This window comes from Balaenoptera ricei, chromosome 3, assembly GCF_028023285.1.
Source record: "Balaenoptera ricei isolate mBalRic1 chromosome 3, mBalRic1.hap2, whole genome shotgun sequence".
Taxonomy (NCBI): domain Eukaryota; kingdom Metazoa; phylum Chordata; class Mammalia; order Artiodactyla; family Balaenopteridae; genus Balaenoptera; species Balaenoptera ricei.
This window is the reverse complement of record NC_082641.1, coordinates 169,184,667-169,204,090: the sequence shown is the minus strand read 5'-3', so window position 1 is coordinate 169,204,090 and position 19,424 is coordinate 169,184,667. Positions and strand designations below refer to the sequence as shown.

The window sequence follows — 19,424 nt, the reverse complement described above, 5'->3', positions numbered from 1 at the left end:
TCACATCTCACTAAAGAGAAGTGCTCAGAGCTCGGAGTAGACTGGCCCCCTGCCTAGCCCAGGGCTGCTAAGCACTTGAAATGTGGTTCATGAGACTGAGGAGCTGAATCTTTCGTTTTATTTCATTAAAATTTAAGTGTAAACAGCCACCTGGGATCCGGGATCCTGCACTGGATAGCACGGCTAGAGGAACTGGGAGAAAGTACAGACTTTGATTTGTTCTTCCTTGAACCTGGACCTTTCTCATGAACTCTCGGCTGTCTGGGAACTATTCAGCAGCTGCGAGAAAAACTCCCATTTCTTTTCTACTCTTCCTGGAGCTAAGGAGGGTGTCTGTGACCACCATCCTCAGGAAGATGCCATCTGTCTGGGTCACCCTCCCGTCCCAGTGGAAGGGCCAAGGCTGGTGAAGGCAGAACTCCCAGCGGCACGACTTCCTGTCAAGGAACCTTCAACCACACAACAGAAACAGGCAGGCAAACCGCACAGTGCCACGGACGAGAGCTGCTGGGGAGTATCCAGCCTCCACCGAAACAACCCGAGCCAGGGGCAAACAGCACTCCTAATTAAAGTCACCAACTCCTAAAGCAAACGGAACAAGCCAGGGCATGAAATACAGTCATGCGGAACAGAACCAACAGGAGCACAGGAGGCAAGGCTGGCAAAGCTGCAATAATGGGAAGAAACAACAACTACTGCTTTTTATTCTCAGGCACATCTTTCACTTGGGGTTAAAAAATCTGGATATTTAGAGAAAGTTAAACAAACAAAAATAATAAATGGGATACCCACGGTCACAGAAGCTTTATTCATAGTAGCCAAAACATGGAAGCAACCCAAATGTCCATCAACAGATGAATGGATAAACAAAATGTGGTCCATCCATATGATAGAATATTATTCAGCCCTAAAAAAGGAAGGAAATTCTGACACATGCTACAACATGGATGAACCTTGAAGACATTACGGTAAGTGAAAGAAGATGGTCTCAGAAAGACAAATACCGTATGATTCCACTTATGTGAGGTCCCTAGAATAGTCAGATTCTTAGACAGAAAGCAGAATGGTGGGTGCCGGGAATGGGGGGTGGGGAATAGGGAGTTAGTGTTTAATGGGGACAGAGTTGTAGTTTTGCAAGATGAAAAGAATTCTGGAGATGGATGGTGGGGACAGTTGCACAGCATTATGAGTGTATTTAATACCACTGAACTGCACACTTAAAAATGGTAAAGATGATGAATTTGCATCTTACCACAATATAAAAAATTGGAAAGAAATAAAAATTTAAAAATAAACAGTCATATTCATGTTTTGGCCCTCCCCCCCAGCTGCCATCCACCCCACCAGCCAGTCTGTGGTCCTGACTGTGGGTGGGGAACATTGGCCCCTTGAGGCACCTCCTGGAGTCCTTATCAGCCCCTCCTGTGACAGATGGGGAGGGGTTGAGGGCCGGGAAGAAGCCTGCCTGAGACACACGGGCACCAGTCAAATAGCGAGAAGCACAGGTCTGGGCTGGAATTTTGCCCTGTGGCCAGGTAAGTCCAGATCCGCATGCCTCTACTCAGGTGGGTTCGGCAGGGCAAGGCTCACGGGCAGCTGGCTGAGATGCCCCTGAACATCTGGGGCATAACAGGGCAACCGTGGCAGTGCGGAGGCTGTGGCGCTCACCTGCAGGCATACTCCACCGTGTAGATGGCTCCCTGGCTCTGCTCCTCCCACCGCTGCATGTCAGCCTGCGGGGGGTTGGGGGCTGTTAGCAGGGGTGGCTGCTACCTCCATTCTCCCAGCCCCCTGGGATGGAGCACCCGAACACCAATCATCAAGGCTGTAGAGAGCAGCCCCCTCCAGCCCCTGATCTTTCCTCCTGCGACTCCCACCCCTCATCAGTCTGGGCTTTCTGTGAACACACGGTGACTATGGCTCAGGGCCTTTGAGCAGGCTGTTCTCTCTGCCTGGCATATCCTTCCCTCATACGGCTGCCTCCTTCTTACCACACAGGTCACAACTACTGCAGACCCTGCTGTCCCCTTCTTCCAAATCTGCCCCAGATCTGTCCACCCAGCCCCAATCTGGGCTGGTGACCATGTGCTTCCTCGCTGGTGTCCCAGCCTTGACTCCTGCACCGACGGCTCCTGCTCCACAGAGTAGGCCCCAGCTCACGAGGTGCAGACCCTGGGAGAGGTCGGTGGCTGGGGCGGGGACGGCTCACCTTATGCTGGGCCAGCTCGGGCAGAGAGCGGCGCACGTGCTCCTGCAGCCGGTACAGGGCCACGGATGGCTCGTTGGCCAGGACGTAGACACTCTCAGTGAACTTGTCTGTTACTGGGTCCAGGATCGACAGTCGGCAAAGTGGGATGGGAGGGCAGGGTGGACAGGGGGTCAAGGAGACAAAGCATCAGACTCCTGGTTGCTCAACCTGCGAGTCCAGCCAGAGTAGTGAGGAGTATCCAGTGTCCCTCCCAGCGGCTGCGTCACCTGTGGCCCCGGTGATGGGTTGCAGGAGATGGTCACAGCAGGGCCGAACAACTCCATCTGGGAGTCACAGAAGGGCCTTAATCTTTTTTTTTTTTAATAAATGTATGTATGTATGTATGTATTTATGGCTGCATCGGGTCTTTGTTGCTGCGCGCAGGCTTTCTCTAGTTGTGGCGAGCAGGGGCTACTCTTCGTTGCGGTGCGCGGGCTTCTCATTGTGGTGGCTTCTCTTGTTGTGCAGCACGGTCTCTAGGTGCGCAGGCTTCAGTAGTTGTGGCACATGGGCTCAGTAGTTGTGGCTCGCGGGCTCTAGAGCGCAGGGCCTCAATCTTGATGACATTAATGTGTCCAGTGAATTCATGATCTTTCCCTTCCCAAACCCACTTACAGTGGACACTGCTGCCACCCACTTGGATCTACTCACATTCCTTTTACCCCAGTGACAAAATCCAAGATTCTTCTTCGGATGCCCATTGGCTACCGGACCCAAAAGTGCCTGGAAGTTTACATGGGTGGATGGCTCTCAGCCATGACTGACCACCGAGTGGTACGAAAGCCCATGTCCTGCGCTGTGTGTTGGAACAACTCAGAGGTGTGACCCATCCCCGTGAGCTCCCCTGTGGGAACAGACTGTGGCTTCTTTCTGCAGGATTTTACCTGAGGTCACTCCTTGCTCAGCTTCCTCCCCGGCCCTGTCCTGTTTCCCCCTCTCCTCTGTGGGGTTCTCTTGGTAAGCTGACTACACACAAATCCTCATCCCAGGGTCTGCTTCAACAAACAGCAGCCAACTGGTTGTCCCTGCCCTTCCTACCCCATCAATGAGCAGACCCTGCTTGTTCTGTCGCAAAACAAAGCCCAGAACTCACCCATTCTTAACACTGTACTGCCCTCACTGGTCCAGACATAGCTGTCTCCCACCTGGATGACAAACTCAGCTGCTCCCTGGTCTCCCCGCTCCCACTCCTGCCAACAATCCAATCCCCACAAAACAGATGACATGAGCTCCTAATGAACATATCAGATATGTCTTTCCCTTGGTTGAAACACTCTCATCAGCCAGAAATTAAATCTTCCTTCCTTAACATGGCCCTTAAGGCCCTGTATGTTCTACCTGCTGTTACCCCCCTCTGCCTTCCTCGGCCACCGCTCTAGGCACAATGGCCTCCTAGCTGGTCCCTGGACACTCTCAGCACTGTCGAAAAGAACTTTCTGTGATGATGGAAAGTTTCTATAATCTATACTGCCCAATATGGGAGCCACTAGTCACATATGACTACTGAGCACTTGAAATGTGAATGATGTGACTCAGAAACTGAATTTTAAATTTTATCTAATTTTAATTAATTTAAATATGCATAAGTACTGTGACCAGTAGCTACTGTATTGCATCACAGCTCTGAACACTTTGCCACCTCAGGGCCTTCATACCTGTTGATCCCACCACTGACACTGCCCCGCAACCCTCATTTCTCTTAATCCCTCATGTCTCAGCTCAAATGTCACCTCCTGGGCAAGGCCTTCCTTAATCACCAAGCTTAATCAGATGTCCCTTCAACTTCACTCTCAGCCTCAGCACTTTGTTCATTTCCCTTATACTTAAAATCTCTCTATTTTTTTCTTAAATTTTATATTGGAGTATAGTTGATTTACAATGTTGTGTTAGTTTCAGGTGTAAAAATTCTCATTCTTTATTAGGTTACATGTTTACCTAAACCTTGATTTGTGAGGGCGTGGGCTTCTCTGAGCCTGTTTCCTCATATGCAAAAATGGAATGATAAAGGTACCCACCTCAAGGTTTGTTACAGAGATGGACCCCATGCTATTGCGCAGGGCAGTGTAGTTGGTGAGGGAGAGAACCCACGTGTGTCTGGAAGTCAAGGGAGGATGTATATGAGTCTGTCCAGTTTGGGTTTGTCCAGCTCACCACGGTGTCCTGACTCAGGCAGAGCCCAGCCTGCCACCTCCAAACTATGTGTCCTCTTACCTTCTTAGGCCTCCTTGTTTTGAAAATGAGCACAGTAGCTTACACCTCACAGTGCTATTATGAAGGATATGGAATTACATGTACTTGTGACTTCTAAATAATTAACTAGTGGGAGTTGCCTGGTGGCCTAGTGGTTAGGATTCCGGGCTTTCACTGCTGTGCCCCGGGTTCAATCCCTGGTGGGGGAACTGAGATTTCGCAAACCGGGTAGCGCAGCCAAAAAAAACCAAACAAACTATAAACAAATAAATTTGTAAAAAAAAAAAAAGAAAAAATTAACTAGTAATAACATATATAATAAAGTAACAAAGACATTTATACTTTAAAAATAACTTGTGGCATTTTGTAATTTGTAACTATGTGATTTACATATATTTGATAAGTCGATGTAAATGTATGCAAATGCGTAAATACAAAGGAAACAATACGCACAGCAACTGCCACGCCCCAAGCGTTCTTCCAATGCTTTACAGATATCAGATTACTGGGGGCTTCCCTGGTGGTGCAGTGGTTAAGAATCCGCCTGCCAATGCAGGGGACAAGGGTTACAGCCCTGGTCCGGGAAGATCCCACATGCCGCGGAGCAACTAAGCACGGGTGCTACAACTACTGAGCCTGCGCTCTAGAGCCCGTGAGCCACAACTACTGAGCCTGTGTGCCACAACTACTGAAGCCCGCGCGACTAGAGCCCGTGCTCTGCAACGAGAAGCCACCGCAGTGAGAAGCCTCCGCACTGCAAGTAAGAGTAGCCCCCACTCACCGCAACTAGAGAAAGCCCGCACAGCAACCAAGACACAACACAGCCAAAAATAAATTAATTAAAAAAAATATTTATCAAGTTACTGAATTATCACAACAATTTTATGGGGGGAGGGAGGGAGACTATTATACTCCCCATTCTACAGATGACAAAACCGAGGCACAGAGACTTTCTAAAGGTTTCAAAACTAGTCAGCGGCCGAGCCGCGATTTCGTGGCAGTTCAATCACAGCTCCCAAACGCTCCCTCCGCGCCTTGGCCCCCTCCCGCCCCCAGTCAGGTCGCCCTTCTGCGAGTTCCTGACCCCTCCGCCCCGCCCGGGGCCCCACACCACCTTTCTTCCCCTTGAGCTGCATCTCCGGTTCCTCCATAGTGGCTGCGGCCCTATTCCGAGAACAGGAACCGGAAGTCTGGTGGTGGAAACAGCTGCCTAAACCATCCCTGGGAAACTGGGGCACCGCATTTCTCCAGTTCCGATACTCATTGGCCTGCCCGCCTCGATATTTAGTCTACCCAGACAGGAGAAGGGCCGTGAGTTAGAGACTGGGGAAAGAGGCAATCGGCAGGTGGGTGAAGAGGGGCCGGAAACCCCTTGAAGCTCCAGGAGGGACGCTCAGGCGGGGGAGTGGGAAGGGCGCCCTCCTTTACCGAACCCCTTTTCCGGGGGCAAATTGGGGGAATACTCCACACACTGCCCACTTCGGGCCGTATAAACTCCCTTCTTGTACCCCTCTGCTGCTACCAAATCCCTGCACATACTCCTGAGCCCCCAGGACCAAACAGGAGACATTGTTATGGACGGGGACGCCGTCTGTCCGAAGGTGGAGCCCATTGGCTCCGTCTGGGAAAAACCTGTGGGTGGTGTTGAGGGTGAGGGAGGACAAGGTCAGTGAACTCTTGAGAGCCCTCTGAGGCCCCGCCCATCCCTCCCGTTCCTACTAGGCTCTCTCCCGAGCGGCGGGTACGAGAAAGCGCAGGCGCAATTGCATAGCTCTTGCCCCAGCGGAAGCCGCGCCCCTCCCCCAATCCTTAAAGGGCCAGAAACAGCTCCTACAGCTCCAGCCCTTCCGCACTTTCGGGGGGCGGGGGCGCGCAGGCGCAGTGGAGGCACTCTGCGGTGTGGGTAGCGGTCGCGTATCAAGTTGCTCTCTGTCCCGGCAGAAGAAGCCAGGGTGCAGAGGGTCCAGGCTCCATTTTGCTACCCATTACATCAATTGGAAGAGAAAAGTTTGTGAGTTGGGCCCCCAAGTTTGGGGGGACCCGGGCTTGCGGCGTGGAGTGACAGAGGAGGCTCGTAGGAGGTGAGTGGACCTCCTGGATTGACTTGGGAGGGGCGGGTGGGATGCAACCAATCACATCTTTGTTGAGCCCTAACTCATTCTAGGGATTCCCCCCCCCCAGAAAAAAAAAACTCAGCGGACGTTTAAGATCTGCCCGTGTATCAGGCCTCCTGCTTAGATATTTACAGACATGATTTTTTTTAGTCCTCCTTTCCCCCATTTTATTAATGAAGACACTGAGGCTTAGAGAAATTAAGTAATGTGCCCAAGTTTTCACAGCCTATAAGTGGAGGGATTCAAACCCAGATGGCTGACCCCAGAGCCAGGGCTTTTAAGCAGTGCATATTGTATGTGCTCTGGTGTTGGGGAGGAGTGGGCCTGAGAAGCAGTTGGACTCTGGTGTTAATTCCTGGCTGAGTCTTAGTTTACCCACCCTCACTGTGTGAGGCCGGGTATGCAGTCAGTGCCTACTTAATGAGTTGTCAATAATTATTGCCATCTCTCCCTGTTTGGCCTTTCCACCAGCTTCCCCATGGAGCCCACCCAGCCTGCAGAGGATCTCAGCCTGACCCAGCAGCCTTCTACCCCAGAATTTGGGGACCCCGAAGACCCCAGGGGTGAGGCCCCTGACGGCTCAGACACTGTGGTCCTCAGTCTCTTCCCCTGCACCCCGGAGCCTGGGAATCCTGAACCAGATGCTGGCACCTCCTCACCTCAAGGTAGGATACTTACCCTGGACTCCTGCTTCTGGGATGCAAAAATGGTGGAATGTCAGGCCCAAGATGGGACTTCTGTCTTTGTGTCCTTGAATGTGTCTTCCATCTCCACCCTGTGAGGGGTTGCTTACTATTATTTTTTAAAATTGTGGTAAAATTCACGTAACATAAAAGTTACCATTTTAACCAGAATTGCTTACAATTCAGTGGCAGTTAAGTACATTCACAATGGCGTATAACTTCCACCTCTATGTAGTTCTAGAACATTTCCATCCCCCCCAAAGGAAACCCCAGACCCATTAGCAGTCACTCCCCATTCCCCTCCTCCAGCCCTTGGGAAGCAAAAATCTGCTTTCTGTTTCTATGGATTTGCCTGTTCCGGACATTTCATATAAATGGGTTCATACAACACGTGGCCCTTCCCGTTCTGGCTCCTTTCACTCAGCAAGATGTTTTCAAGGTTCATCCACATCGTATGGTGTGTCAGTGCTTCATCTCTATTATAGCTGAATGATATTCCACAGTATGGCTGGACCACATTTAGTTTATTCATTTATGCATTGATGGACATTTGGGTTGTTCCCCTTTTAGTGACTGAATAGTGCTGTTGTGAACATGCGTGTACAAGTTTTTCTCTGAACACATGATTTCAACTCTTTGGGGTAGATACCTAGGAGTGGAATTGCTGGGTCAGATGATAATTCTGTTTGACTTATCAAGGACCCAAGGGTTTCTTTTGACTGGAATCCTTGAACATGTCTAACTCAGTAGCCCTGAGGCCTTTGTCCCTACCATTCCCTGTGTGAAATGCTCTTCCCACACTTCTCTCCAGGTTTCTTCGACTGGCCAAGCTCTCAGTTGGTGTTACCTCCTTGGAGTGACCCTCCCTGACCATTTGCTTTAAAAGGGACTCACTCTCTGCCCTCCGTTCTTTCCACCCCCTCCCACCTACTTTTCATTTCTCCTGAACACGTATTTCAACTTAAGCTCTCATTCTATTTCTCCATTTCTGTCTGACTCCCCAACTTGTCCATGGGCCCCTTGAGGGCAGGGACTGTCTCATTTGTGCAGAACCTTGCCAGTTGCGGAGGAGAAATCCACACCCTGGGTATCTGGGAGGATGGAGTCAGTGAATAGTGGAGCCAGGCACTGTCTCTGGTAGTTCCAAGCCCCCAGGGTCTGGTCTGAAGCCCAAGACATACTGGGGAATGAGGGGAAACTGAGGCCCTTTCTATCTCTCCCAGCAGGCAGCTCCCTAAAGCACTCCACGACCCTCACCAACCGGCAGCGGGGGAATGAGGTATCAGCCCTGCCGGCCACCTTGGACTGTGAGTGGGACCCCGGTCCCCAAGGGGGAGAGAAGTAGCAGGCTGGCAGGGGCTAAGAGGAGCAACTTTGGACAAGGAATAAACTGGGGCATGGAGCTCAGATGGGACAGGTGAGGACTCTTACCTCTCTCTGCCCCCCAGCCCTGTCCATCCACCAGCTCGCGGCCCAGGGGGAGCTGAGCCAACTGAAGGAGCACCTGAGGAAAGGTGTGTGCCCACGCTCGTGTGCCGGTGTGACCGTGCCTGTGTGACCTCACATGCTGGTGTGTGCATGTGGCTGCTGACATGACCTGAGTCTCCACATGTGTACCTATGTCTGTACGTGTGTCTGAGCATGTCCGTGTGTGCATCCACATGTGTGCTTCCCCGCCCCACATCTGACCCCAGCTGCCTGCCCCGCCCCCAATTCCGCAGCACTGGGGAGAGTGGGCAGGGGTGCATCCCAGTGGTACCACCCCCCTCCTGCCAGGAGACAACCTCATCAACAAGCCGGACGAGCGAGGCTTCACCCCCCTCATCTGGGCCTCCGCCTTTGGAGAGATCGAGACCGTCCGCTTCTTGCTTGAGTGGGTGCGTCCCAGCCCGGCTGGGGGCTTCGTGGGGACTCGAGGGCGGGCCAGGGTCTCAGCTGAGTCTGCTGGTGCTGTGTCTGTAAGATGGAGCTAACATGGGGACCCCAAGATTGCAGGGGATGCACCCACCCCTCCTTTTGCCCCCCCTTCTGTCACTGTCCCCCTCTGTTCCCCCCAGGGTGCCGACCCCCACATCCTGGCTAAGGAGAGGGAGAGCGCCCTGTCACTGGCCAGCACGGGTGGCTACACAGACATTGTGGGGCTGCTGCTGGAGCGCGACGTGGACATCAACATCTATGACTGGGTAAGGTGCCACCCACTGGCCCTGGGCACCTCACAGGGTACCAGGCTGGCTCTGGGTGCTAAGAACGCAAGACAGACCCATCCCCAAGCCTAATAGAGCTCCCAGTTTTTTGGGGGGGGGGGCGGGGTTAGCTGACACATAAACAGCTCAGGTATAGTGAATAACACTATGTTGGCAGATACACAGACAGCTAGCTGCAAGAGCCCAGAGGCTGCCTGTAGAGCCAAGGGAAGTCAGGATGGGCTTCCTGGAAGAAGGGGCATCTAAGCTGAAACCCAAAGGAGAAGCTAGGTGGGCCAAGTGACAAGCAGAAGGAGGAACCATATTAAATTGGTGGGTGTGGGGTGTCGTGAGAATCTCGAAAAGATAGTGTTGCTTGCCCCCTACCCCTGTCCCTGACAGAATGGAGGGACACCACTTCTGTACGCCGTGCGTGGGAACCATGTGAAGTGCGTGGAGGCCTTGCTGGGTGAGTAGGAGTAGAGGCTAGCCTGAGGGGCCCTAGAGCCCCATCTGGCTCTGCAGGAATCCTGAGGGCCAGGGAAGGGTCTGAGCTCTTCTTGAACAGCTCTTGGGATGGGTGGTTGCTGCCTGCTTTGCCCAGAGGATTGATGTGGGGACAGGAGGTGGCAGGAATAGCACAGGGGTCTGGCCGACTGGGTTGAGAACCCACACCCTGCGTACCTCAGAGACCCTGGAGGTGGAGATTCTATTGGCCACATTCATCAGAGAGGTCAGGCTCTTGTCCAAGACCACACAGCAACCAGGAGACCTGTGGCTGCATAGTGGGTAGTGACTGGACCTCCCGAGTCTCCGTGCCCCACCCGGGCTCCTGGTCCCCAGGCCCAGCCCTCTCTGCAGTGTCTGCTCTGCTTTGCAGCCCGAGGAGCTGATCTCACCACTGAGGCAGACTCTGGCTACACCCCAATGGACCTCGCCGTGGCCCTGGGATATAGGAAAGGTCAGCCCGAGGCACATGGGGCTAGTGACAGGGGCCATAATGGGGGGACATGTAGGCACTGAGAGGCCCAAAGGAGGCCCTGGCAGGGTGAGGATACCAGGAAGGCCACAGTTCACATGGCCATGGAGCCCAGCCCCCTCCATGGCAAGAGGTGGGTGTGAGTAGGGGCTGTAGGCAGACCCCAGTTTGACTCCCCACTTCAGAAAATGGGGGGATCCTAACAGAACTGACCCCCTGGGGTCATGTGGGGGTGTGTGGGAAATATCCCACTCCTTCCTTGAAGGAGTTTTATTCCATTTGAGACAAGTAATTCCTCACAGTCCCCCTCATCTTTTCATAAAAGTTCCAACTTGACCATTTTGTTTGGTAAGGAATATTTTTGTAATTCTGAAAAGCCTCCAAAAATGCATTTTTACAAACTTAGGGGAAATAGAGGTTCCTATGAGGGGGGCCTCTGTCTTCCCAGCTGTGCTCTGGCAAGGGCTTGGATTTCCCTATGTATGAAATGGGTCCTCCATCCAGGTCCCAGGGCTGAGGCCCCTGTTCTTACCCTGAGGGGAAGGTACAGGTTGGCCTGTGCCTCTGCAGCCGCTGTTCAGTTCATGGCCCACCTTTTCCCTGTTCTGTTTCCAGTGCAACAGGTGATCGAGAACCACATCCTTAAACTCTTCCAGAGCAACCTGGTGCCCGCCACCCCTGAGTGAACGCTGTCTGCCAGGGACTCAGACACTCAGGGAACAAAATGGTCAACCCAGAGCTGGGGGAACCCAGAACTGGCTTCAAAGGCAGCTCCTGGACAGATGGTGGGGGGGGGGCCCTTTCCAAGAGGAACCAATAAACCTTCTGTGCAGAACTTGAAGGACTTCACTGTGCTTCCCGGAGGACGTCCTGGAGGAGGCAGCCACCCAGTCGCCTCACGCCTTCTTCTCCCCTAGCACCCGCAGGTGGTAGATGACCACTCGGCCAAAGAAATCAGTGGCGTCCTCAAATGTCACTTTCAGCCGGTCCACCTCAGCAGATGGCACAGGGAAAGTGTAAGCAGGGCAGTCAAGGGAAACAGATGCCTTATCTTTTCCCACCCACCAGCCCCAGCTCAGGTACTACAAATGTGCTGGGTGACCCAGCACACTGTGGGTCCCTCTGAAACTCTCACACAGAACAGATTATCATCAGCCCATTTTACAGGTGAAGCAGTGGAGACCGAGAGGCCAGTTGCTCGAGGTCACACGCCAGGGCCCACAGCTTTCAGATGCACAGACCACCCCACCCAGAGGCTGGGGCAGGATATCTGAAGCGAGTTGTTGTCCTCAGGATAAAAGTCCACAATCTTGCTAAGAGCCTCACTCCCCTGAGAACCTGCAGCAGAGAAAGGAGCAGTGAGGCCAGCGTACCCTCTCTAATCCCCCATCTTCCAGGGCCTTCCAGTACCTTCTAGGCGGCCCTGGCGACTGGAAAAGCCCCCCTGGAACTGGATCTGCAGCTGGGAGACACAGATGCGCTGGGGAAACTCCAGTATTACCCACTGGGAGGGGCCCTGGAAGCAGAGAAATAGAGGTCCACGGTCACTCCAGACTCAGAGCCCTGCTGTGCCTCTCATTCAGAGTCCATGGTGGGTGGGGAGCACAGTGAGCACGGGTTCCCTCCCTGGCCAACCTAACTGCCCAGCTGGGGTGCACCCAAATTCTCAGGGCGCCCTAGACCCCTGATACTGATTCACACTAGGGGTGGAGGATCCAGGGAGAGGGTGCCTCACCTGGTCCGAGTTCCAGCAGGTCTCCTCGTCCTGGTCGAACAGGTGCTTCTTTCCAAACTGCCGAGTGTTACGATTCAGCACCGAACTCACCCTAGAGGCAACCAGAATCGGCGCGTGGAGAGGTGCTGAGCCCTGCGGCGAGGGCCCGCCCACTACCAGGCCCACCCCTCCCTCGCCACCGGTTCCCCCATTTCTGTCCACTAGGGAGGGACTACATCCCAGGCCAACGGCCCCGTCCTCTACTGCCCGCCGCCATTCACACCCCACCCCCGCCCGGGGCTCTCACCTGCTCACTGTCTCTGGACAAACCAAAGAGTGGGTCATCTCGGTTCCACAAGGCCTCGCAGGACTCAGGGCTGGGCTCAGTCAGGGTTCAAATCCCGGCCACCAAAGCGCGACCTTGTTCACGCTCAGAGTCTCAGAGTCTTCACGTCCTCACCTGTAGCACGGCACAAGAACAGTCACTGCTCCGTCACTCCAGTCCTAAATGTCACCTTGATCACCCCCTTGCCAGAAAAATTTAGAGTTTCGGGGACACTGCCGATGACCCGAGGCCAAGCCTTTCACAGTGGGTCCAAGGAAGGGAAACGGGTTTCCTGTGGGTTTCGGGAGCAGTCGCTCCCTCTCGGTGCCTCAGTTTCTCTGCAAACAGCTTGGAAAACCAACATCAGTACCCGGAACCGCGTGAACGCCGCGCAGGCGCAGAGTGCCTCAGGCTCGCCCAGCCCCCGCTCCCGGGGCGCGGTTTAGTTTGAGCCCCGCCCCCTCAGCGCCTGCCTCTTAAAAGGTCCTGGTCCAGTGATTGCCTATCTCTCGGAGCTGGAGGAAAAAGGCCGGCATCTAAAGCAACTGTGTGCCTACTGTGTGCGGGGAGCTGTCCTTTGGTGCCCGCGGGTATAGAGCCCTAGTTTTGGTGTCCGAGAGCCTTCTTATAATGATGTCTTCCTACCGGCAGAATGAAGTCGGCCGAATTCATTCCCTGATTGCAGTTGCCGCCTGGGAACCCCTGCATTTCACTGCCTCCCAGAGGCCAAAGGAAGAGCTGAGGAAGAGGCTACGATGGTGCGAGTACTGTACTGGGAGTCTTTATCAGCCTCGCGTGTCCCCACTGGGACACAGGAGGCCCGGTTTCCAAATCTGTCTTCTCAGTAAATGCTGCCTGGGACAGGCTTCTTGGAGGAGGGGTAATGTGAGGTGGGTTTTGAAGAATGAAGAGGAGTTTGCCAAACCGGATTATACAAAGCCTCAGATACACTGCTAAAGGTTTGGTTCTCTGATTCACTAAACAACTGCCACTCCCTACTGCCCAGCCCTGTGCTGAGTGATTCTGAGGACTGTGAGAGGCCTCAGTTCCAGCCCCATATCTGAAGATCTCCCAATGTGGGGAAGACAGAACTAGACACATACACTCCCAGCCCCATGGGGCCAGGGCTGAGCCAGGGGGAGAGATAGGGCTAGGGATGCAGGGGGTCTACCTGGAGGGAGGGCTTCCTGGGAGAGGGGATATTGTCCTGCACTTTAATGGGTGGGCAGGAATTCACCAGGGTGAGAAAAATAGGGGGGCGGGGTGGGCAGACAGGGTGAACAGCATAAGCAAAGGCCTAGTTGGATGAAAGACCATGAATTTGAATAAAATATGTGGAGCCAGATCCTGCTGGGCCTAAAGCAGTCACAGAGGTGTTTGAGAAAGGGCAGTACACCCGTCCAATCTGCATGAATGGAGGGTTCTGAGACAGAGCAGCCATTGGCAGGAGGCTGCAGTTCCTGGCTTTAACTGAATGGTCTGGGATCCAGTCCCTTTCTTCAAGGGCTAGGGGAATGGTCCTCCTGGCGTCCTACTAGTGTCTGCCCAAGTCCACACCAGGAGTGGAGGCTGGCTGGGAAACTGGGACACCAGTGGAAGGGCAGCCCCATCAACCCCTGCCTGCCAGGACTTCCTGCATTCAGTCATGGCCTGGTGCCATCCAGACCTGGCTCTGCTGGTCTCAGGGCCGGGGCTGGGGTGTCAAAAAACACCTCCCTACCCCTAGAGGAATTTAGGAAGAGCATGGACCCTGGAGGGCCCAGATCCTGTTCAAATCCTGCTTGGGCCACTCAGTCATTGGCTGTGTGATCTTGGACAAATATGTTGACCTCTCTGAGCCTCAGTTTCCTCATCTGTGAAATGGAGGGAAATATATAGGACTGCTGGAGAATTCAATGGGCTCTTCAGGCTGACACATAACAACAGTGGCTGACATTTGTTGAGCACCTACCCTGTGTTTAACTTGAAGCCACGTTTGTCTCCATCCACAGGATCATTAAATCTGCTGTGCTGGTCTCTGTCACTCCCATTTTACAGCTGAGGATACGGCCACTCAGCCACTTGGCAGCCAAGGTTCCCCAGGAAGGATATGCATGGCCCCAGGGCCCCCCTTGCCACTCCTGGTCTTGGCATGGAGCCACCTTGCCCACTGGGTTAAAGCCAGCTTCATACCCTCTTCCCGCCTCCTCACCCCACCGGTGCCTGGTCATGAAAGAGCCTCCTGTTTCTCCAGGGAATTAGCAACTCTAAGCTCCCAGCAGGGCAGCAAAAAGTGGTCCATTCATTTGCCTTAGTGAGAAGAGACAAGGCACTCCCTCCTCCCTCACCCCAGGGGATGGGGCAGAGGGAGGTCTAGAAGAGCCAGGAGCTGTAACTCTGGTTGGCTGAGGGAGACTGAAGCAAAGAAGTCATTTGGCTAAGGTCACCGAGGGGAACCGGGATACAAACCCCAGTCTGACTCTGGAGTTCCCTCCACTGAGCTGAGTTCTGCATTTTTCAGGAGAGGGCTAGGAGGCTCAGAGAGGGTCAGGGATTTGCTGAAGTCACACAGCAAGTATGGCTCAGCAGGGACTCTCTCTGGGGAGGCAGCCACACTCATGGCAGAAAACAGGTCCCACTTCCCATGAGTTTGTCATCCCGGAGTAGGGCAGGGAAAAGCCCTCAGATTGCTTCAGGCCTCAGTTCCCCCTGGGGAATAAGTGTAATGGTTGCCCCAAGACCCCAGCCTGGAGGGTCTGTGGGGGTGGAGGTGATGGAGTCGCCTGGGCTGGCAGCCCCTCTATGGGGCAGGTCCGGGTCTGATTTATCCACCAGGGCCTGCATGAGTACCACAGGGCCCAGCTCAGAGTAAACGGATGCTCACTTGTTTCCAACGGACTTGTTGGTCCTGGCAGGGGGCAAGCCTGGGAGCCTGGAAGCCTGGGGAAGTGGAGATGACAATAGGCATGAGAGGGGTCAGCCAAGCATGAAGGGATTGAGCTGAGTTCACGTGAGAACAGGGCCACGACTGGCCGACTGGCCGTGCTGAGTATTGAGCATGAGTGGCTGTGCTGTGAGCATGGCCCTGGGGGGACTGTCTCCATGTTGGTGACTTGGGGTCAAGTGATCATGGTTGGGTGCTGGCTGTCTGTAGGTAATGCCATGGCTGTAAACATAGTAGGGTGTAAACAACATGGGGCAAATGTGGGCTGTTTGTGGCTGCCAGGAAGGCTAAGTTTCGGTGGGTGTGCACAGCAATGGGTGTGTTTGAGTGTGAAGGGACTAGGTGCAGCCGGGCTCACAGCTGTGAGTTTGGTTGTGCAGCAGACATGACTTGTGTATGGCCAGTGTGACTTATATGTGGCCTGGCTGGGTATGGTTGTATATGAGCTGCCTGTGCTGTCATTGTGTCTCTGGCATATGACTTTGTATCAGTGGTTATCGGTAACATTGTATGTGACAGGAGTGAATATGGTTGCATGTGCCCTGTCAGTATGTCACCTTGGGTGTGCGAAAAGCACTTCGGGGGACACTGTCCACCCCTGATGCCCAGATGTCCTGGAGGGTCTTGCCTTCTTGCTCCTGTTCTGGCTCACAAGCCCCCTCCCCTGCTCCCTCCCCCCACTCGCAGCAGCCCCTGGCCCAGGCCCCAGTGTAGAAGAGACAGAGAGAGCACTCAGGGCTGGAGGAGGGGGGTGGTTGGCCCATTCCCAGTGCAGGCCTATAAATAGCTCTTTGAGCCCGGCAGATTCCCAGGCAAGGTTGCCTCATTCAAGCCCCCAGCAACAGCCTGCTCCCGGGCCTCAGGCCAGCCCCTCTAAGCTCAGCCCTGGCACCAGCCAGGGGAGCCAGGGGGTGGGGGAGTGAAAGGGTGAGGGGAGTCAGGATGGGGATCAACTTGGTTCTGAAGCCACAGACCTGGGCTCCCACTTGGCCCCTACCCATACTCTGCAACCTCAAGCACATGTCCTGTCTCCCCAGCCTCAGTTTTCCCAGCTGGAAAATGGGCAGCAGCACGATAGCAGCCCCCAGCTTGTGTGTTTACTTCCCATTTCATTCTCCCAGCAACCCTGTAAGGTGGTTACTCTTAATTATCCTTGTTTTCGACAGGGAAACTGAGGCACAGAAAGACGAAATGGCTGGCCCAGAGTTACACCACTGTTAGGAGTTGCAGAGAGGGTTTTGGTTTTTTGGGGTTTTCTGTTTGTTTGGTTTTGCCACACGGCTTGCAGGATCTCAGTTCCCCAACTAGGGACTGAACCCTGGCCACAGCAGTGAAAGTGCCAAATCCTAATCGCTAGACTGCCAGGGAACTCCCCAGAGAGGGGTTTTGAACTCTGGACTTGTGAGGCCAAGCTGCAACTCCCACACATGTCACCCAGACCCCTGTCCCCACCGCCTGTCACCTGCAGACACTTATATCAGTGTGATCCCCGACCTCCATCCCTCCTCTGTGATGAGAAGTTGAACAGTGAGCATAGTTCCCCATTGTGTCACTTTGGCCCCTGGGGCCACCACTAGCCCACCCCCCGAACAGCAGTCTGACACAGACCTTCTAGGGCAACATTGCTCCCCTGGGGTCTTCATCCTTCACTCATTCTCACCCCCTTTTTGGTAATCTTGCCGAAATCACCTAGTTCCCTGTTTGTCCCCCCACCAGACTGAAATCCACCCTCAGAGATGCACACACACACACACACACACACACACACAGATGCAGGACACTGGTGGAGTGCACAGACCCTCTGACCAGCACAGCCCATTCTCAGTGCTGAGAAACTAAGACCCTGGGAAAGAAGGCCAGCTGGGTAGAGGGCTGATTTCTTTAAGATTTTGTTCTCCTTCATTTCCATTTTTCATTGTGGTAAGATACACGGAACATAAAATTTACCATTTGAAAGTGTACAATTAGTGGCATTAAGTATACTCACATTATTGTGCAGCCATCACCACTATCTAGTTCTAGAACATTTCCATCACCCTAAAAGGAAACCCTGTACCCATTTGCAATCACTCCCTGTTCCCCCTCCCCCAAGCCCCTGGTAATCACTAATCTACTCTCTGCCTCTGTATTTGTCTGTTCTGAACACTTCATATAAATGGACTCATACTGTGACTTTTTGTGTCTGGCTTCTTTCACTCAGCATGACGTTTTCAAAGTTCATCTATGTTGTAACATATATTAGTACTTCATTCCTTTTTATGGCTGAATAATATTCCATTGTAGACCTTTTAAGATCAGGGGTCTCCCTGCAAAGACACGCACATGCCACCTGCTCAAAACAAAGGTATTTCTGTAACAACAGTACCTGGTCCACAGCAGGTGCTCCATAAAAGTTGACTAGATAAGGGAATGAATGAATGAATGAATGATAGTTCTGGCTGGCGCTGGCAGAAACAGCTCTGGGTGTGACACACCTGGGCTCTGACTCTGCAAGTCTCTTACCAGCTGTGTGAACCAGGGAGATTTCTGTCCTCTCTGAGCCTCAGCTTCCTCTCTATACATGGTGTAAAAGAGTAACTGTAGCCAAAACTGCTTCAAGTGTGAACCTGCAGGCAGACCAGGGTTGGAATCCCAGCTCAGTCCTTCCCCTCTGCGTGACCTTGGGAGAGACTTCGTGTCCCTGGGGTCTCAGTTTCCCCATCTGTAAGATGGAGCAGACCCCACTGCGGGGGCGTCTGGGGATCCTTAACGTGGCACCTGGGGCGAAGTGAATGGGAAGTCAGGAACAGTCTTCCCCGGGGTGGGGTGAGTGGTCGTAGGAATAGGGAGGGGGTTTTAGGCAGAGGGAGCACCCTCCCTCGCACAGTTGGAGGCGTCGGGCTGACAGGGGCGCATGCGCAGAGCAGCCCCGCAGCCCCTTTATAAGCGCTGAGGCGGCGCTGGGGCGAGCGGAGCACAGGGCTCAAGGGTGGACCCGGCGCGGATTGAGCGCAGCCAGAGCGTCCTTTGTGCCGGTTGACCGCCCCGGGATGCGTCCGAGCTAGGAGCCAGGTGGGGGTCCGTCGTGGGGAGGGGGCCGCGTTGAGGGAGAGGTCCTTGAAAACAGAAACAGAGCCCGAGATTGGGGAGGGGGGATCAGAGGGAAGCCCCCAGAATGGGGAGGGGGTTTAGAAGGGGAGGGAAGCCCCGGGTTGGGGAGGGAACCCCTACTGGGAGAGGGCTTGGGAATGTCAAGGGGATTGGGATTTTGGGGCAAGGTTGTCTGGGGAATTCGGAGACGACCCCGCGATGGGGAAGGGGCCGGGCTGCGGGTGGGTCTTAGAATTGGGGAGGCACTGGGAACCAAGGCTAGGGAAGGGGCACCCTGAGCTTAGAGAGAAGAGGGGGACACCCACACGTTGTGCGAGGGACTCTGGAACAGGGCACCCCGTGTCTGAGCTGAGACACCCCAAGATTTTAAGTGGGGATTCCCAATTTGCAGATGAATGCAGGATTCCAGGCTGGACTGCAGCGGGGAGGGGGCCCCCAGACCAGCCTGAGCCCAATGGACGGGGTCTGCACTGAGTGAACCCCGACAGGGATGGGGTGCCCTGCAGTCTCCCTGTCTTTTTGGCTCAAGTCTTGTCACCACATCTTGACTCAGGGAGGAGGCTCTGGGGGGCTCCTTCCCAAGGTGGTCCCTGTTGTTCCCTGGGACTTGGAGTTGGGGTGCTGTCCCTTCTCCCAGGGAGCACATTGTGTCTCCGAGGTGAATGCTAGTTGAGAGCCTCTTAAAGCCCCCAGTTATGGATCCCAAGGACCCGTAAAGAGCACCCAGTCTCTAGAGGGGAGCCACCCCCAGTACTTCCACATCTGGCCACATCCTCACAGCTAGACACAGATCCTTGCCTCACCCCTTCCGTTCCATCTGGCCACATGGATGCATGTGGAAGTCCTGGCTTGGCTTGGGGGCACAGGCGCTGGGAAGGAGGGGGCTGGGACCCCAGGCCCAGCCTGGGCAGGAGCAATCCCCATCCCTGTTCCTCTTTGTTCCTCTCAGCAGCATTAATGGGAGACAGCCAGGCT

The 19,424-nt window shown here is 54.0% G+C and overlaps 3 protein-coding genes across 9 annotated transcripts in view; 1 reads left to right on the top strand and 2 right to left on the bottom strand.

Annotated features, from left to right (window-relative positions):
• LOC132362894 (BLOC-1-related complex subunit 8) overlaps positions 1 to 10,641 on the bottom strand; it is a 38,105-nt gene extending 27,464 nt beyond the window's left edge. For 3 of the 5 annotated variants that reach the window (XM_059918036.1, XM_059918033.1, XM_059918034.1), the window contains exons 1-6: positions 10,103 to 10,641; positions 9,020 to 9,191; positions 7,231 to 7,327; positions 5,553 to 6,070; positions 2,210 to 2,322; positions 1,669 to 1,733 (exon numbers count right to left, since the gene is read on the bottom strand). In XM_059918036.1, the coding sequence (XP_059774019.1) occupies positions 1,669 to 1,733; positions 2,210 to 2,322; positions 5,553 to 5,589 (215 nt within the window). In that variant the 5' untranslated portion in view covers positions 5,590 to 6,070; positions 7,231 to 7,327; positions 9,020 to 9,191; positions 10,103 to 10,641. The remainder of the gene's footprint in view (positions 1 to 1,668; positions 1,734 to 2,209; positions 2,323 to 5,552; positions 6,071 to 7,230; positions 7,328 to 9,019; positions 9,192 to 10,102) is intronic. The other 2 variants (XM_059918031.1, XM_059918032.1) reach the window with 1 other exon arrangement.
• RFXANK (regulatory factor X associated ankyrin containing protein) lies at positions 5,685 to 11,232 on the top strand. 3 transcript variants are annotated; one of them, XM_059918037.1, is made up of 10 exons: positions 5,685 to 5,784; positions 6,380 to 6,519; positions 7,024 to 7,217; positions 8,459 to 8,542; positions 8,684 to 8,749; positions 9,012 to 9,112; positions 9,293 to 9,418; positions 9,821 to 9,887; positions 10,299 to 10,379; positions 11,013 to 11,232. In XM_059918037.1, exons 3-10 carry the CDS (start codon positions 7,031 to 7,033, stop codon positions 11,081 to 11,083), a joined length of 783 nt encoding a protein of 260 aa, XP_059774020.1. In that variant the 5' UTR covers positions 5,685 to 5,784; positions 6,380 to 6,519; positions 7,024 to 7,030; the 3' UTR covers positions 11,084 to 11,232. The 3 variants fall into 3 exon arrangements, with proteins under 3 accessions (XP_059774020.1, XP_059774021.1, XP_059774022.1); XM_059918038.1 differs by lacking the exon at positions 5,685 to 5,784 and having other exon boundaries at positions 6,228 to 6,519; positions 8,462 to 8,542; XM_059918039.1 differs by lacking the exons at positions 5,685 to 5,784; positions 10,299 to 10,379 and having other exon boundaries at positions 6,228 to 6,519.
• Positions 10,737 to 12,853, bottom strand: NR2C2AP (nuclear receptor 2C2 associated protein). Its single transcript, XM_059918040.1, has 5 exons — positions 12,419 to 12,853; positions 12,133 to 12,223; positions 11,808 to 11,913; positions 11,668 to 11,735; positions 10,737 to 11,413 (listed from the first exon to the last, which is right to left on the bottom strand). The coding sequence occupies exons 1-5, from the start codon at positions 12,454 to 12,456 to the stop codon at positions 11,294 to 11,296; spliced, it is 423 nt and encodes a 140-aa protein (XP_059774023.1). The 5' UTR covers positions 12,457 to 12,853; the 3' UTR covers positions 10,737 to 11,293.
• Positions 12,854 to 19,424: the final 6,571 nt, after the last annotated feature.

Bases quoted from the DNA above. Each gene is read 5' to 3' on its own strand.
- NR2C2AP (XM_059918040.1), bottom strand. From the start codon at position 12,456: ATGACCCACTCTTTGGTTTGTCCAGAGACAGTGAGCAG. The intron at 11,914-12,132 runs GTGAGGCACCCT...CTCTGCTTCCAG, and splicing joins CCTGCTGGAACTCGGACCAG to GGCCCCTCCCAGTGGGTAAT. The intron at 11,414-11,667 runs ATATCCTGCCCC...TGCCCTGCTTAC, and splicing joins AGGACAACAACTCGCTTCAG to ACTTTCCCTGTGCCATCTGC.
- RFXANK (XM_059918037.1), top strand. From the start codon at position 7,031: ATGGAGCCCACCCAGCCTGCAGAGGATCTCAGCCTGACCCAGCAGCCT. The intron at 9,888-10,298 runs GTGAGTAGGAGT...TCTGCTTTGCAG, and splicing joins GTGCGTGGAGGCCTTGCTGG to CCCGAGGAGCTGATCTCACC. The intron at 10,380-11,012 runs GTCAGCCCGAGG...TTCTGTTTCCAG, and splicing joins GGCCCTGGGATATAGGAAAG to TGCAACAGGTGATCGAGAAC.